At 44.3% G+C, this 13,090-nt stretch overlaps 1 protein-coding gene across 5 annotated transcripts in view; it reads right to left on the reverse strand.

Annotated features, from left to right (window-relative positions):
- LOC112224772 (transmembrane protein 94) overlaps positions 1–12,702 on the reverse strand; it is a 30,297-nt gene extending 17,595 nt beyond the window's left edge. For 2 of the 5 annotated variants that reach the window (XM_042306035.1, XM_042306030.1), the window contains exons 1-9: positions 12,481–12,702; positions 11,014–11,391; positions 5,273–5,395; positions 4,782–4,909; positions 2,424–2,560; positions 2,044–2,258; positions 1,109–1,260; positions 512–614; positions 328–414 (exon numbers count right to left, since the gene is read on the reverse strand). In XM_042306035.1, coding sequence (XP_042161969.1) covers positions 328–414; positions 512–614; positions 1,109–1,260; positions 2,044–2,258; positions 2,424–2,560; positions 4,782–4,909; positions 5,273–5,395; positions 11,014–11,037 — 969 coding nt within the window. In that variant the 5' untranslated portion in view covers positions 11,038–11,391; positions 12,481–12,702. Of the gene's footprint in view, positions 1–327; positions 415–511; positions 615–1,108; positions 1,261–2,043; positions 2,259–2,423; positions 2,561–4,781; positions 4,910–5,272; positions 5,396–11,013; positions 11,392–12,291 lie in introns of all 5 variants that reach the window. The other 3 variants (XM_042306032.1, XM_042306031.1, XM_042306034.1) reach the window with 3 other exon arrangements.
- Between the last annotated feature and the right edge of the window lie 388 nt (positions 12,703–13,090).

Genomic DNA, 13,090 nt, shown 5'->3' on the forward strand with positions numbered 1-13,090 from the left:
CACACAGACATCGTGGAGCCAAGAGATAATTGCTTCCCCCTCAATCATCCCTTCACATGGTTTGAAAGATACGTTTACACATGACACATTCACGGATAAGACTAACCAGACCTCTCCCCTCTCTGGGCCCACGTAACTTTGCCCACCTAAGCATGCTATAAAATGAATAAAACATCTTATTTATAAATGTTACCTAAAGAATTCTGATTCTGCCAGGACAACATCATCTCTGGATGAGATTCTGTCCCCACAGGTTAAGCCTACCCTGACTTATCATGTATGAAAAATAAGGAGAAGAGGAACGACCAAGAAAATGAGTCTCCATACCTGCAGCTGGACGAAGTTGAAGCGCCCAGGAGTGAGGCTGGGGGCGTCGCAGAAATACCGCACCGTATTCACGACCAAGAACGCCACCTATAGGAGGAGAGGCGTGACATATGAGGGAGCGCATCAAGTAGATATAAAGAATTAACTGTGCATCCGTGCGCGTGTGTGTACGCTTGTGTCTCACCAGTACTATAGGGCAGGCGAACTTGGCCATGATCGACTGCACGGTGAACCTCTCATTATCCAGGGCTGTGATTGGTCGAGACAGAGCCAGGTCAAGACTGTTCCTGTACAGTACAGAGTGGAATTCAGCCAGGGGTGTCAGTCATTTTAGATAACTTTATGGGACAGTTTACTGGACCCATGCAGATCAAGCCTAATCCTGGAGAGAAAAGCATGTTTAGTTCAAGCGTAGGCTTAATCTGGGTATGGGAGACACCTTAAAAAGTGACAATTGCAGGCTTCCCTCGACTCTAGTTCCATGATTTGCGCAAACGTTATACTTGAGTTCAATTTTTGGACCTTCTCCAATAAGAATAAACTTCATTTGTATAGCACTTCTCAATATAAATAACAAAATGCTTCACATCATAAAATAACCAAATAAAAGCACTAACAAAGAAACAAAGACGGGAGAAAGGAGAAAGGAAGAAAGATGGCTCCTCCTCCTCCGCAAAACTAGCTAGTGGTGAACTGTTACCTCAAACTCGTTCACCTCACCAGTCAAAGTGTGTTAGACGATCCAGCCTCACAGGTGGACTTGAGTGGAAGCATTACCAACCTGACGCTGTCGAGGATGGGGGTGCGGACCACCCTGAAGAGGCGGTGCTGCTGGGGGCTCTGGGGAACCCTCTTCTGGTCCCCCCGGGGGGAGGGAGGAGGGGAGAGAGGTGGGAAAAGGTCACCTGGCTCCAGAACTATATGCTCATCCTCCTAGAGAAGGGAGATGTTGAGGACACAGGGAGAGAATACAGGTGAGAGACATACAAAATCAAGGATGAGATGTGTATTTATTATGGATCCCCATTTCCTGGGATCCAGCTAAATTAAGGCAGTGCTACAATTTTTTTAAACATTACAATACATTTCACAACACATTAAGTGTGTGCCCTCAGGCCACTACTCTACTACCACATATCTACAATACAAAATCCATGTGTACGTGTGTGTATAGTGCGTATGTTATCATGTGTAGGCAGTCATTGTAAATAAGAATTTGATCTGATCTCACTTGCCTAGTTAAATAAAGGTTATATTAAAATTAAAATGTGTGTGTATGCACGTGTCTGTGCGTCAGAGTCCCCACAGGTGTATTTTGATTAGTTTTTTAACAATCAAATTTTACTGCTTGCATGAGTTACCTGACGTGGGATAGAGTTCCATGTAGTCATGGCTCTATGTAGTACTGTGCTGGACTTAGGGACTGTGAAGAGACCTCTGGTGGCATGTCTTGTGTGGTATGCATGGGAGTCCGAGCTGTGTGTTAGTTTAAAACAGACAGCTCGGTGCATTCAGCTTGTCAATACCTCTCACAAGTGATGTAGTGATGAAGTCAATCTCTCTTCCACTCCCAAGCCAGGAGAAGAAAACAAATGACTGATGTCCGAGGAAAGCAAAGCCCTCCTGTCCCGGTCTAAGTGCTATGATGTCTCTCTCTACCCATCCTCTTCTCCCTCCATCCCTCTTTTTCCACCCTCTTCACCCCTCTCGTCGTACCTTGATGCCTCTGAGGGAAGCGAAGGCCTCCTTTCCTGGCCGTAGTGCTATGACGTCTCCCTCCACCAGTAGGGACACAGGCAGGTTGACCAGTTTGGAGTCGCGGTAGGCCCAGTGGAGCGACCAGGAGGGGGAGGAGGGGGTGTACAGGTCAGGGTAGAGGGAGGGAGACCACCTCACACCATTACCCAAATCTGCCCATCCCGACAGGTAGTCTGGAGGAGGGAGAGAGTGCGGAGGGTAAAAGATCGGATCACAAAACAAAAACGGTGGAAACTTGCCAACCTCAAGTAAAGTAGTGTTTATTTCACGATGTTTTCCCTCTAACTGTCCTAATGTCAACTAATCTCCTCCATCCCAATCTCTGCTCTTCCGTTCACCGTTGAGCTGATTGATGATGCTGTTGAGCCGGTGCACCATCTCAGTCCTCCTCAGCCTCTGCTGTCGACCAATCAGCATGAAGCTCAGCGTGAAGAGCAGGAGGAGGGCTGCAGCGTTCACCAACTCGATCCCAGAACTAGAGAGAGGAGAGGAGGAGCGAGGTGTCAAAATGTACATATTTCACTGACTGTTTTGTCTTCCTGGGTTTCACAACCTTAGTTCACCTTGAAGTATCTCTGACAGAAATATTTGGGTAGCAGTGACAGAGGAGCCGTCTAACTAATAAACACTAAGGCCGGCAGAATTGCCCTATAATCGTGTAACCGGCGGTTATGGATGAAGTACAATCCTGAAAATAAAATAACCGTTAAAAAATAAATAAAATAAAAATGAAACGAACAGCTGACTGAAGACCAGACCGCCAGGAACTCGTGAGGTTGAGGTCTGTTTCTGCAGTAACCTGGACTCTTAACGCGATGAAACTTTGTTGCTCCTTGCTGAACTTTGTTTTACTCCGTGTTGTAGCCTTGTAGTCTTCGGTTGCCTAGGCCAGCGTTTCCCCCAACTCTGGTCCTCGGGGACCCCAAATAGTACATTTTTATGTTGTGGACAAGCACACCGGATTCTACTTGTCAACTAATCATCAAACCCTTGACAAGTTGAATCGGGTGTTTTTGTCCGGGGCTTACAGTGTGTGTGTACTTACGGGTACTCGAGGAACGGAGTTGGGAAACACTGTCCTAGGCAATGCCCCTCTCCCTTTAGCAGCAGCACACATAGAAAAGAATGAATAAAACAGGCATGGAAGCTCTAACCCTGGCAATTTGACTGGTAAACTCACAATGGCTGCCTGGTATTATGATGCAATAACTTCCATGGTAATGTAGAATGTTCATTCAAGTGATAACCGAAGTAATGTAATGGAATGTACTTTTTGCATATACAGTTGAATCAACAAATCACAGCACATATTAAGGTGCATCGCATTAGCACACATCTTGCTTTTACTTCCTGCTTCGCTCTCATGGGCACACTCGGCAATGGCCACCAGTCCACCCATTATGCCTCAACGGACTTGAATGGGGACGCAGGTTCTATTCCTATGGCAACACAAGCAATCAGGGGCGGAGGAGGAGAAAATGTGTCTTAAAAAAACACCTTCCTTGACACCCAGCGTCATAATGGTCATTCAGCTGACATAACCTGTAATATGGTCATAACACTTGTGGCATATATTGTGTTATTTTATGGCTGGTTATGACACCTACATAAGAGTGTCAAAACCCACAAAGCAAGGCAAAACACTCCATTACACCATAAACATACTGTTGACAGGTATGCCATGTTAAATATATACATTTACCATATTACATTTTCATTGTAATTGCACACACATTGATGTCAGACATGCACCTACCCCAATGCTCTGTTGCAGATGACTGGGATGAATGCAGGAGCAGATATCAGGAGCGGGACAAAGACACCCTCTTTTTGACTGACGGCTGACATAAGGGCATGTACGTGATAGTAATCTAAGCCAGATTGGCCTATGACGGTTATAATGCTTCTTAACAGGGTCATAAAGTGTATTTTCTACAAGTTATTTCAAAATATGATTTTTTTTTAAAACATGACTAAAGAATTCATTTACAACAAAGGATGTAAGAAAAAAAAAAACATTCAAATGAAAGGAAACTGCTTGGCAGGGAAAAATCTCATTTGAATAAATGCGGGTTTTTGACAATTGTGTGTGTGTCATAACCAGACATAAAATAACACAATATGCCGCAACAGATGTAAATACAGTGCCTTCGAAAAGTATTCAGACCCCTTCACCTTTTCCACATTTTGTTACGTTACAGCCTTATTCTAAAATGGATTAAATCAATAATTTCCCTCAATATATAAAATCAAATCAAATTTATTTGTCACATACACATGGTTAGCAGATGTTAATGCGAGTGTAGCGAAATGCAAAGTGTATATGACAAAGTGAAATCAGGTTTCAAATGTTTTTTTCAAATGTATTAAAAATAAACAGAAATATCTTGACCAGGCACCGCTAATCACCTGACCAATACCATCACTACGGTGAAGCATGGTGGTGGCAGCATCATGCTGTGGGGATATTTTTCAGTGGCAGGGACAGGGAGACTAGTCAGGATCGAGGGAAAGATGAACGGAGCAAAGTACAGAGAGATCATTGATGAAAAGCTGTTATGACATTACGACATGGTCATGACCGTGTTACGACACTGGGTGTCATGTAAAGTGTTATTACGGTGACCGCAGCCATTTGGATGGCCAATAACTATCATCCACAATAATATAACTCACACAAGCACACAGTTACACACCTGCCGTGTGGCTGGTCGCCGTAACAACAGAGAAGTCCCAACACCACCAGCAGTGTAAGGGCAGCTCCTGGCCAATGGAGACAGGAGTGTCGGTTGCCATGGTGAAGGAAGCTCTTCACCCACTGCTCCTATAACAACATCAACAAACAAAACACGTGTTTGACACATCTCAATACCCGTGTGTCTGTTTTTGGTTATACTATCCTTGTGGGGACCAGAAGTCCTCACGAGGATAATAAAACAAGGAAAATTCAGACAAGTGGGGACATTTCGCCGGTCCCCACAAGGAAAAAGGCTACTTCAGTTTCAGGGTTTAGGTTTACAATTAGGGTTAGGTTTAGGGGTTTGTGGTTAAGGAAAATATGATATTGAATGGGAATCAATTGTTTGATCCCCTCAAGGACAGAAAAACAAACGTGTGTGTGTGTGTGTGTGTGTGTGGTGCGCATGCATCTGTCCGTGTGTCCGTGTGTGTGTGAGGTGGTACCTACCTGTGCAGTCGGTTGTTTCCCACGGCCTGTGGTCTGGTGCTGGTCAAGCAGGGTGGTGAGCTGGTCCCTCAGTGTCCCCAGAGCCTGACCAGTGGACAAGCCAAGGGTCCCCACCCCCTCCTCCTGAAAACCCACAGGAACAGACGCGCACACACAGACAACAACAAAAAATACCTACTTTGAAATCACATTACAGTCAACAAAGACTGAAACATTTCAAAAGGCCACAGATTCATGGACACTGGAGACACAAAGCACCTTCTCCATATAGCCAGGCGGCCCATGACAGCTGACACAGCAGTACCCTGCTAGCTGCATTGCCTTGGTCTTACGCACAGGCGCACAGACACGCACAACCACAACAATCAATATAAACAGATAGGATAATGGTTGATTATGCACAAGTTCACATTTGTTGCCCCGAGGTTCTGCGCTTCTGTTATATGGTTCTAATAAGCAAAACTCATTCTTGTTTGTTAAACCTGAATTCGACTATCACCAAGGAGCTAAACTCACTGCTGCCAATAGGATTGTATGGCTTTATGATTTTAATCAGCGTAATACAGCAGAGACGATGTGATGTACGGTTCATGATTCATCTTTGCACAACGGAAGTGACGCAAACTGCAGAGAAACAACCATATCCAAAATGTCAGTGGGAACTCAATCTTTTCCCACACTTCACACACACACACACACAACTTCATCTCAGCGCTGGTTTTAAGCTCTACATCCCACACAGCTATAAATAACTCACAATTTTCCAGAGTAAAGGAAGCCTGCAGAAAATCCTCCAGACATGGATAAACACACAAACGCACCCTGCGCATAACCCTGTATTAAGCAGAACACCGACAACAACACGCCCGCCAGCAAATTGACCTGGATTAACCAAACACAGACACTTTTCCCCTCATTTCTCTTCCCCACCCATCAGCTCTACAGACCTTTCACCCCCATTCGGACTTCTTACTTACTGTCCCCCTCTTCCGGAACCAAGTTCTCAGCTCCAGGTCCAGGACCATGATACAGTTGTTCCTTTTCTTTCTCACTTTCTCTTACTGTTGTCTGCTCTGTGAACCTGTCATCAATCGACTAAAAAGAGTAATATGTATCCAGGTGTGGAGAGAGTGTGTGAGAGGAGAGGACAGAAAAGACCTGCAGGGAAGGAGAGCGTCTGATGACCGGAGAGAAAGGGCACCCTGGGGACTAGTCAGTCTGACGTTAGAGCCTGGGTGACACTGCTTCAGCATCCTAATGCCTCCCTAGCCTGTCTCATCTGGCTCTCTTCTCTGTCTTGCCCAACCCTAGCCCATCCCAACACAGAGTGCCGGCTGGACTGTTCTGGCTGAATGTCCCTCTTTCTGTGCAGTGGCTGGCTCCATGATACTGCTGATACAGGAGAGTGACCAAGCCGGGTCTGCCAACAGAGAGAATAAGAGAGAGAGAGAGAATAAGAGAGAGAGAGAATAAGAGAGAGAGAGAATAAGAGAGAGAGAGAGAGAGAGAATAAGAGAGAGAGAGAGAGAGAATGAGAGAGAATAAGAGAGAATGAGAGAGAATAAGAGAGAGAGAGAGAGAAGGGGAGGGCGAGAGAAACTGGCCTCACTAAACCCTGGCCCCAGGTCCAGAGGAAAAGACAGATGAATAGAGAGAGAGAGGGGAGGCAGATGAAAGCTGAAAGAACAGAAGACATAAAGAGTGCACGGGCGGCAAGAGGAAAAAGGAGATGCAAAAGAGAGAGAGGAGAGAGAGAAACTGGCCCATCCAGGGTTGTGCTTTGTTCCCTTCCAGCCAACACAGCACATAATTCAACACTGCAGCAGTGGAGGGATGGAGGGAGAGAAACGAGACAGACAGAGAGACGTCAGTGAACCTTGGTTCTGGTCCAGAGAGGTGAAGAGAGTAGAACACTGAATACACCCACAGAAACACTAGAGTCAAACACAGTCAGAGTACATAGAACATACAGTTGTGGCCAAATATATTGGCACCCTTGCACTTTTGACGAACGTATAGAAATTGTGAGAACAATAATAGGACCAAAGCATAGTATACATTGTTTAAGGAATATATCAGTGAATACCACCTCTTCCAGGGTTATATAGGAGACACTATATCTCTCTCTGTACTCAGCCAGGGGGCAGAAGAACCATGCCTAAACCAATTTAGGATGGGATGAAACGCTAGTGCCAAGAAATACAATTTAAAGTTTAGTACGGCTAGTCCTACATCTTTTCCGCTTTGCAAGTTTGTTCATTTTATATAGCTCGATTACCTTGCCATATGTACTGAACAAAAATATAAAAAGCAAACCCGCTACAGTTTGAACGTTTTTACTTAGTTACAGTTCATATGGGGAAATCAGTCAATTCATTAGGCCCTAATCTATTGATTTCACACGACTGGGAATACAGATATGCATCTGTTGGTCACAGATATCTTTTAAAAAAATGGGCCACTGGATCTCGTCACAGTATTTCGGTGCATTCAAATTGCCATCGATAAAATGCAATTGTGTTCGTTGCTTATGCCTTCCCATACCATAACCCCACCATGTGGCACTCGGTTCACAATGTTGACATCAGCAAACCACTCGCCCACATGACGCCATTTCATGGTCTGCTGTTGGGAGGCCAGTTGGAAGTACTGACAAATTCTCTAAAACGACATTGGAGGCGGTTTTTATAAGTTAGAGAAATTAACAAATTCTCTGACAACAGCTCTGGTAGACATTCCTGCAGTCAGCATGCAAATGGCACGCTCCCTCAAAACTTGAGACATCTGTGGCATTTGTGTGTCACAAAACTGCACATTTTAGAGTGGCCCTTAATTGCACCTGTGTAATGATCATGCTGTTTATTCAGCTTCTTGATATGCCACACCTGTCAGGTGGATGGATTATATTGTCAAAGGAGAAATGCTCACAAACAGGGATGTAAACAAATTTGTGCACAAAAATGAGAGAAATAAGCAGTTTGTGCGTATGCAACATTTCAGGGATCTTTTATATCAGCTCGTGAAAACATGTGACCAGCACTTTACATGTTGCGTTTATATTTTTGTTCAGTGTACATTTTGAAATCGCACTATTTTATTCCAATAGCCAGAAGGTGAAAACAAAAAAAAAAATTATTTGCCGTGGCAATAAAGACCCGGAGAATAAACCCTCCTCCTCACAGCTGCCAGTGTCCCTTAATGTTGATTATGTGGTGGCTACTGACAACGAGCACATGGCTGAGCTCTTTAAAATCACCACTTCATTAAGTCAGGATTCCTATTTGACTCAGCCATGCCTCCTTGCCCGTCCAACATTTCCTCATCTCCCAGCCCTTCTAATGCAACTAGCCCTGATGCTCCTACCTCTTTTTACCACTTCCCTGCTACAAAGTTACCCCCTGCAGGTAGTCACCGAGTCAGAGGTGATAAAGGAGCTCCTTAAACTTTACCCCAAAAAACATCTGGGTCAGATGGTTTAGACCCTTATTTAAGGTTGCTGCCCCTATCATCGCCAAGCCTATCTCTGACCTTTTTAACCTGTCTCTCCTCTCTTGGGAGGTTTCCATTGCTTGGAAGGCAGCCACTGTGCATCCTTTATTGAAAGGGGAGATCAAGCTGATCCAAACTGTTGTAGGCCAATTTCTATTTTGCCATGTTAATCAAAAGTGTTGGAAAAACATGTCAAGAATCAACTGACTGGCTTTCTTGATATCTATAGTATTCTCTCTGGTATGTAATCTGGTTCCCGCTCAGGTTATGGATGTGTAACTGTAACCTTAAAAGGTCCTAAATGATGCCACCATGGCCCTTGGTTCTAAGCAATGTTGTGCAGCTATTTTTATTGACTTGGCCAAAGCTTTTGATACGGTAGACCATTCCATTCTTGTGGGCCGGCTAAGGAGTATTGGTGTCTCTCAGGGGTCTTTGGTCTGGTTTTCTAATTACCTCTCTCAAAGAGTGCAGTGTATAAAGTCAGAACATCTGCTGTCTCAGCCACTGCCTGTCACCAAGGGAGTACCCCAAGGCCCGATCCTAGGTCCCATGCAATTCTCAATTTACATCAACAACATAGCTCAAGCAGTAGGAAGCTCTCTGGTCCATTTATATGCAGATGATACAGGCTTATACTCAGCTGTTGTATATGGCGCATGTGACAAATAAGTATGATTTGATAGGCTCATATGTCACATTAGATCATAAGAAACTGATTTGGGAGAATGTTTTGTGCCTATTTGAATGTAAAGTGTACTCTTTTGCTTTAGGTTATAAGCTAGGCATTAATGAGGTTGTAATCAGAAAGTATAATGTTGGAGAGCTTTGATTGTCTGTGTATAGTACTTGGCCTTATTAGATTTGTCCAGAATGACATTTATTTATTTCCCAATAACCAGATGGAATTCAGTTAATTCTAACAATATGCTGTTCAGACAATCAAAAAACATAGGAGCATATGAATTTGGAGAGTACACATTAACAAAGGCAATTTTCTTTCCATTCAAGATACATTTAAGGAAAGTGATTCTCCCTTCTTGGTCTTCGCCTTTACCAAGAATGGTGATTTAGTTACTTCTCTATCATTATGATTACACCTTTAGTTTTGTTAGGGGCTGTTAAAAGCAGCCAGTTTGTAAAAATGGTTCACTATTCTGTGTGTGTCCTTTTGGTTTCTTACTAGAATATCAAGCCAGCTGGAACACTTGATAGGAATATTAAGCCCTTTCAAATTCCATGAGAGAAGAACTAGTGTAGCAACTGTTTTTCTCAAATGTAACAGTTATATTTATTGCTGATAAGCCCATGGATGTAAAATAAGAGTATGAACCACAGGAAAACCCACCCATTGGTCACTCCCCGCTCAGAAGATCCTTTTCATACACACCACCACCCCATTTCAAACTACAATACATGACATCACCAATGTCCCATTCATTTCAGCATACTGTCAAAAGGCATAGGCCTAAAGGAAAACAGTAAGAGATTCTAATCTAACTACGACAGTCTCTAGAACATCCATGGGTGTCTCCTCTCCTTGAGCAGTCAAGAAAAGTAGGCTTTGTTTCTGGCTGGACTGTTAAGAGCTAATAATTACATAATCCACAGCACATACTGTATGTGGGCCAGAGAGATAAAAGTGGAGAGGTGTTCTTCTTTGAACCTGTTGAATCAGAGCACTGGCTGTCAGTTTTCCAATCCCTACCCTATCCTACGCCTGGCTGCTGTTGACCCAGTCGCTCACTGTGAAATGCCTCTCCTCCTAGACTTGTATGTTTAACGAGCATTACTGACCCTGACAATAACTGATAGCACACGCCGGAAATAGAGAGGGAGGAGGGTGAGAATGGAAAAAGGTGAAAATAAGTGGATGGTGTGGTTTCTGACCATTGTCAACTTATAAACATTCAGCTCAGGTCTTTTAAAGTACCAGCTCATGACAATGACTTGACAGTAGTTTTTTGTAACACCTGACCAAAAACATCAGTTTCAATGTGTGTCTTGAATAGCACACATTTATTGACCAACATCAAAAACCTAAGAGGAGCCCTCGGAGCAGCTAGAAGGCAATTTGCAGGGATCAGTCAGCACACACACACACACACACACAGAGAGACACACACACAGAGAGACACACACACAGAGAGACACACACACAGAGAGACACACACACACACGTCCCAAGGAGCCTCTCCGTTTAGCACCACTCCAGGGAGCCAGCTGACGTCATTTGGCGCTAGGCAACTCACCTGCTTCTTATCCTGTAGCTCCATGGCAACCAGCGCAGACTCTCACCATGCTCCGAGCCACACACACACCTGACGAGGCTAGGCAGAGACTTCACCCTCTCGATCTCTCCTCGATACTCTCGATGTCGTCTTGATACCCCTCTTTGTCTTCTCGACACTCTTTCTCGATGCCCCTTCCAACCACAACTTAGGCTGGAGGAAAACTTCACCCACTGGCCCCCTGCCGGTGCCGCTATGCCAGCCTGCTCTGCCAGTCTGAGGGGAGGACCACGCACGCCCACTGGGACTCACAGCAGGGCACACTGGGAGCTGTAGCTAGATGCTCAGTCAAAGTTGTGTTGAGGAAATTGTCCTCATTACAAGAATGGCTGGGTAGATCTTGGTAGGAAAGAGATAAATAAAAGGGAAGGGTAAATAATTATGCCGTTGGCATGACATATGGCATTCAGTCTGCAGTGATATTATACATTGGCTGTTGGTCAGTAGGTTAGTGGGCTACATGCGGTGAATACAATAGTGCTGTTGAAAACATTGTTAGTCCGAAGCCCTAAAGCTACTGACAACGCGCCACCACTATAAGCATATTTCTTCCTCTTTTATACAAAAACAACTGAGTCAGCAGGCTCTATTGGCTCACACTACACAACATCGTGCCTAAAGTTACCAGCAGAGAGAGAAAAAGAGAGCCAGCCAGCCAGACACCCAGAGACAGAGAGCTAGAGAGGACAGACAGGGAAATAGACAGAGACATGCATATAGAGGGAGAGAGACATACAAGAGTGAAACTTTCACTCTTAACAGGTAGTACAGGAACCACACCCCAGAAAGCAACTGGGGCAAGCTAAAGTACATATACGGTAACATTTCATTGGAACTAATATAGCCCAGTCACAACATCCTATGTCAGAAACAGAACTAAACTTGTCCGACGCCCGTCTATCGCTAAATCCACCTGGCTGGACGACGTACAACATATTTAATGTCATCACTTTCTGCGTATGCTTATCCTTGGATTAATTTACCGATTTTACCTGTACTATTAGACTGTCTGATCTACAGGAGAGATGCGAGGAGCCAAATCCCACACGGTGTTATTATAGTGACTTTCTTGTGTGCATATCGCGAGTCTCGTTTCACATGCTAGCAAGTTAGCTTACTAGCTAACTGGAAATCTATCGTGGCGAGCTCATATTTTCTGCAATGGAAAAGCATGCAATGCACTAAACTAAACTTCGCACAATCAACATTGTGACAAAACAAGTGTCAATGTCGCCTTACCTAAGCACTGTTTCTCACTCATTGCTAGCTCGCGAATAGTACGCGCTAACTTAGCTAGCTGACGTTTCCATACCTGCAACCCAACGTCTAGGTTCGTCTTCTTCGCGATGTCAAGAACAGCCTGCGATAACATGCACACTAAGCACTATTAATGTACCATATATCCGCATATCTATCATACTCACGTACAGGTTGCAACACGGTCTGTATCTCGTCACCCCGTTTAAAGCTAAATCGTCTCTCAAATATCAAGTGTACAGAGAGGAAGCAAGAGAATCAACTCGGCAGAAAATCTTTCTCCCTCCAGCTGGTGGCGTTTTTTCGTTGTTTCGCCCACCAAGCAAGGTCAACGAGAGTGTCACATTTGGTCAACAAAATTGTGTATGGCTTATTTGCTACATGAGGTTTATTTGATTGGATAGCAGTTACACAATGCTTAAGTTGTTATGAGCGCACTGACATAAGTAGAACACGTGAACTTTGAGAAAAAAACCTTTATATTGGAGTTATTTCAAGATGCTTATACATATTCATGTCATGAGGCGAGTAACATAGCATATCCACTGAAAACAGGCGGTTCAAGTCAACAACCCTAAGCGAATATTCAAAGCAGATGAGGGAGTGGCGTTTTTGGTTGGAGGCGATGAAGCACGGTTGTGATAGGTTGGGATTCCTGGAGGGCTTACCATAGGTGGAGCTCTGCTCTTTTGATTTGCGTGTGTGGGGCGATGGCCCAAGTCAACCGTTCTATTTTGAAATAGGATAGCTACTTCTTCTTCGTTGAGGCCTTATGGCGGAC

Source organism: Oncorhynchus tshawytscha, linkage group LG25 (genome assembly GCF_018296145.1).
Source record: "Oncorhynchus tshawytscha isolate Ot180627B linkage group LG25, Otsh_v2.0, whole genome shotgun sequence".
NCBI classification, from domain to species: domain Eukaryota; kingdom Metazoa; phylum Chordata; class Actinopteri; order Salmoniformes; family Salmonidae; genus Oncorhynchus; species Oncorhynchus tshawytscha.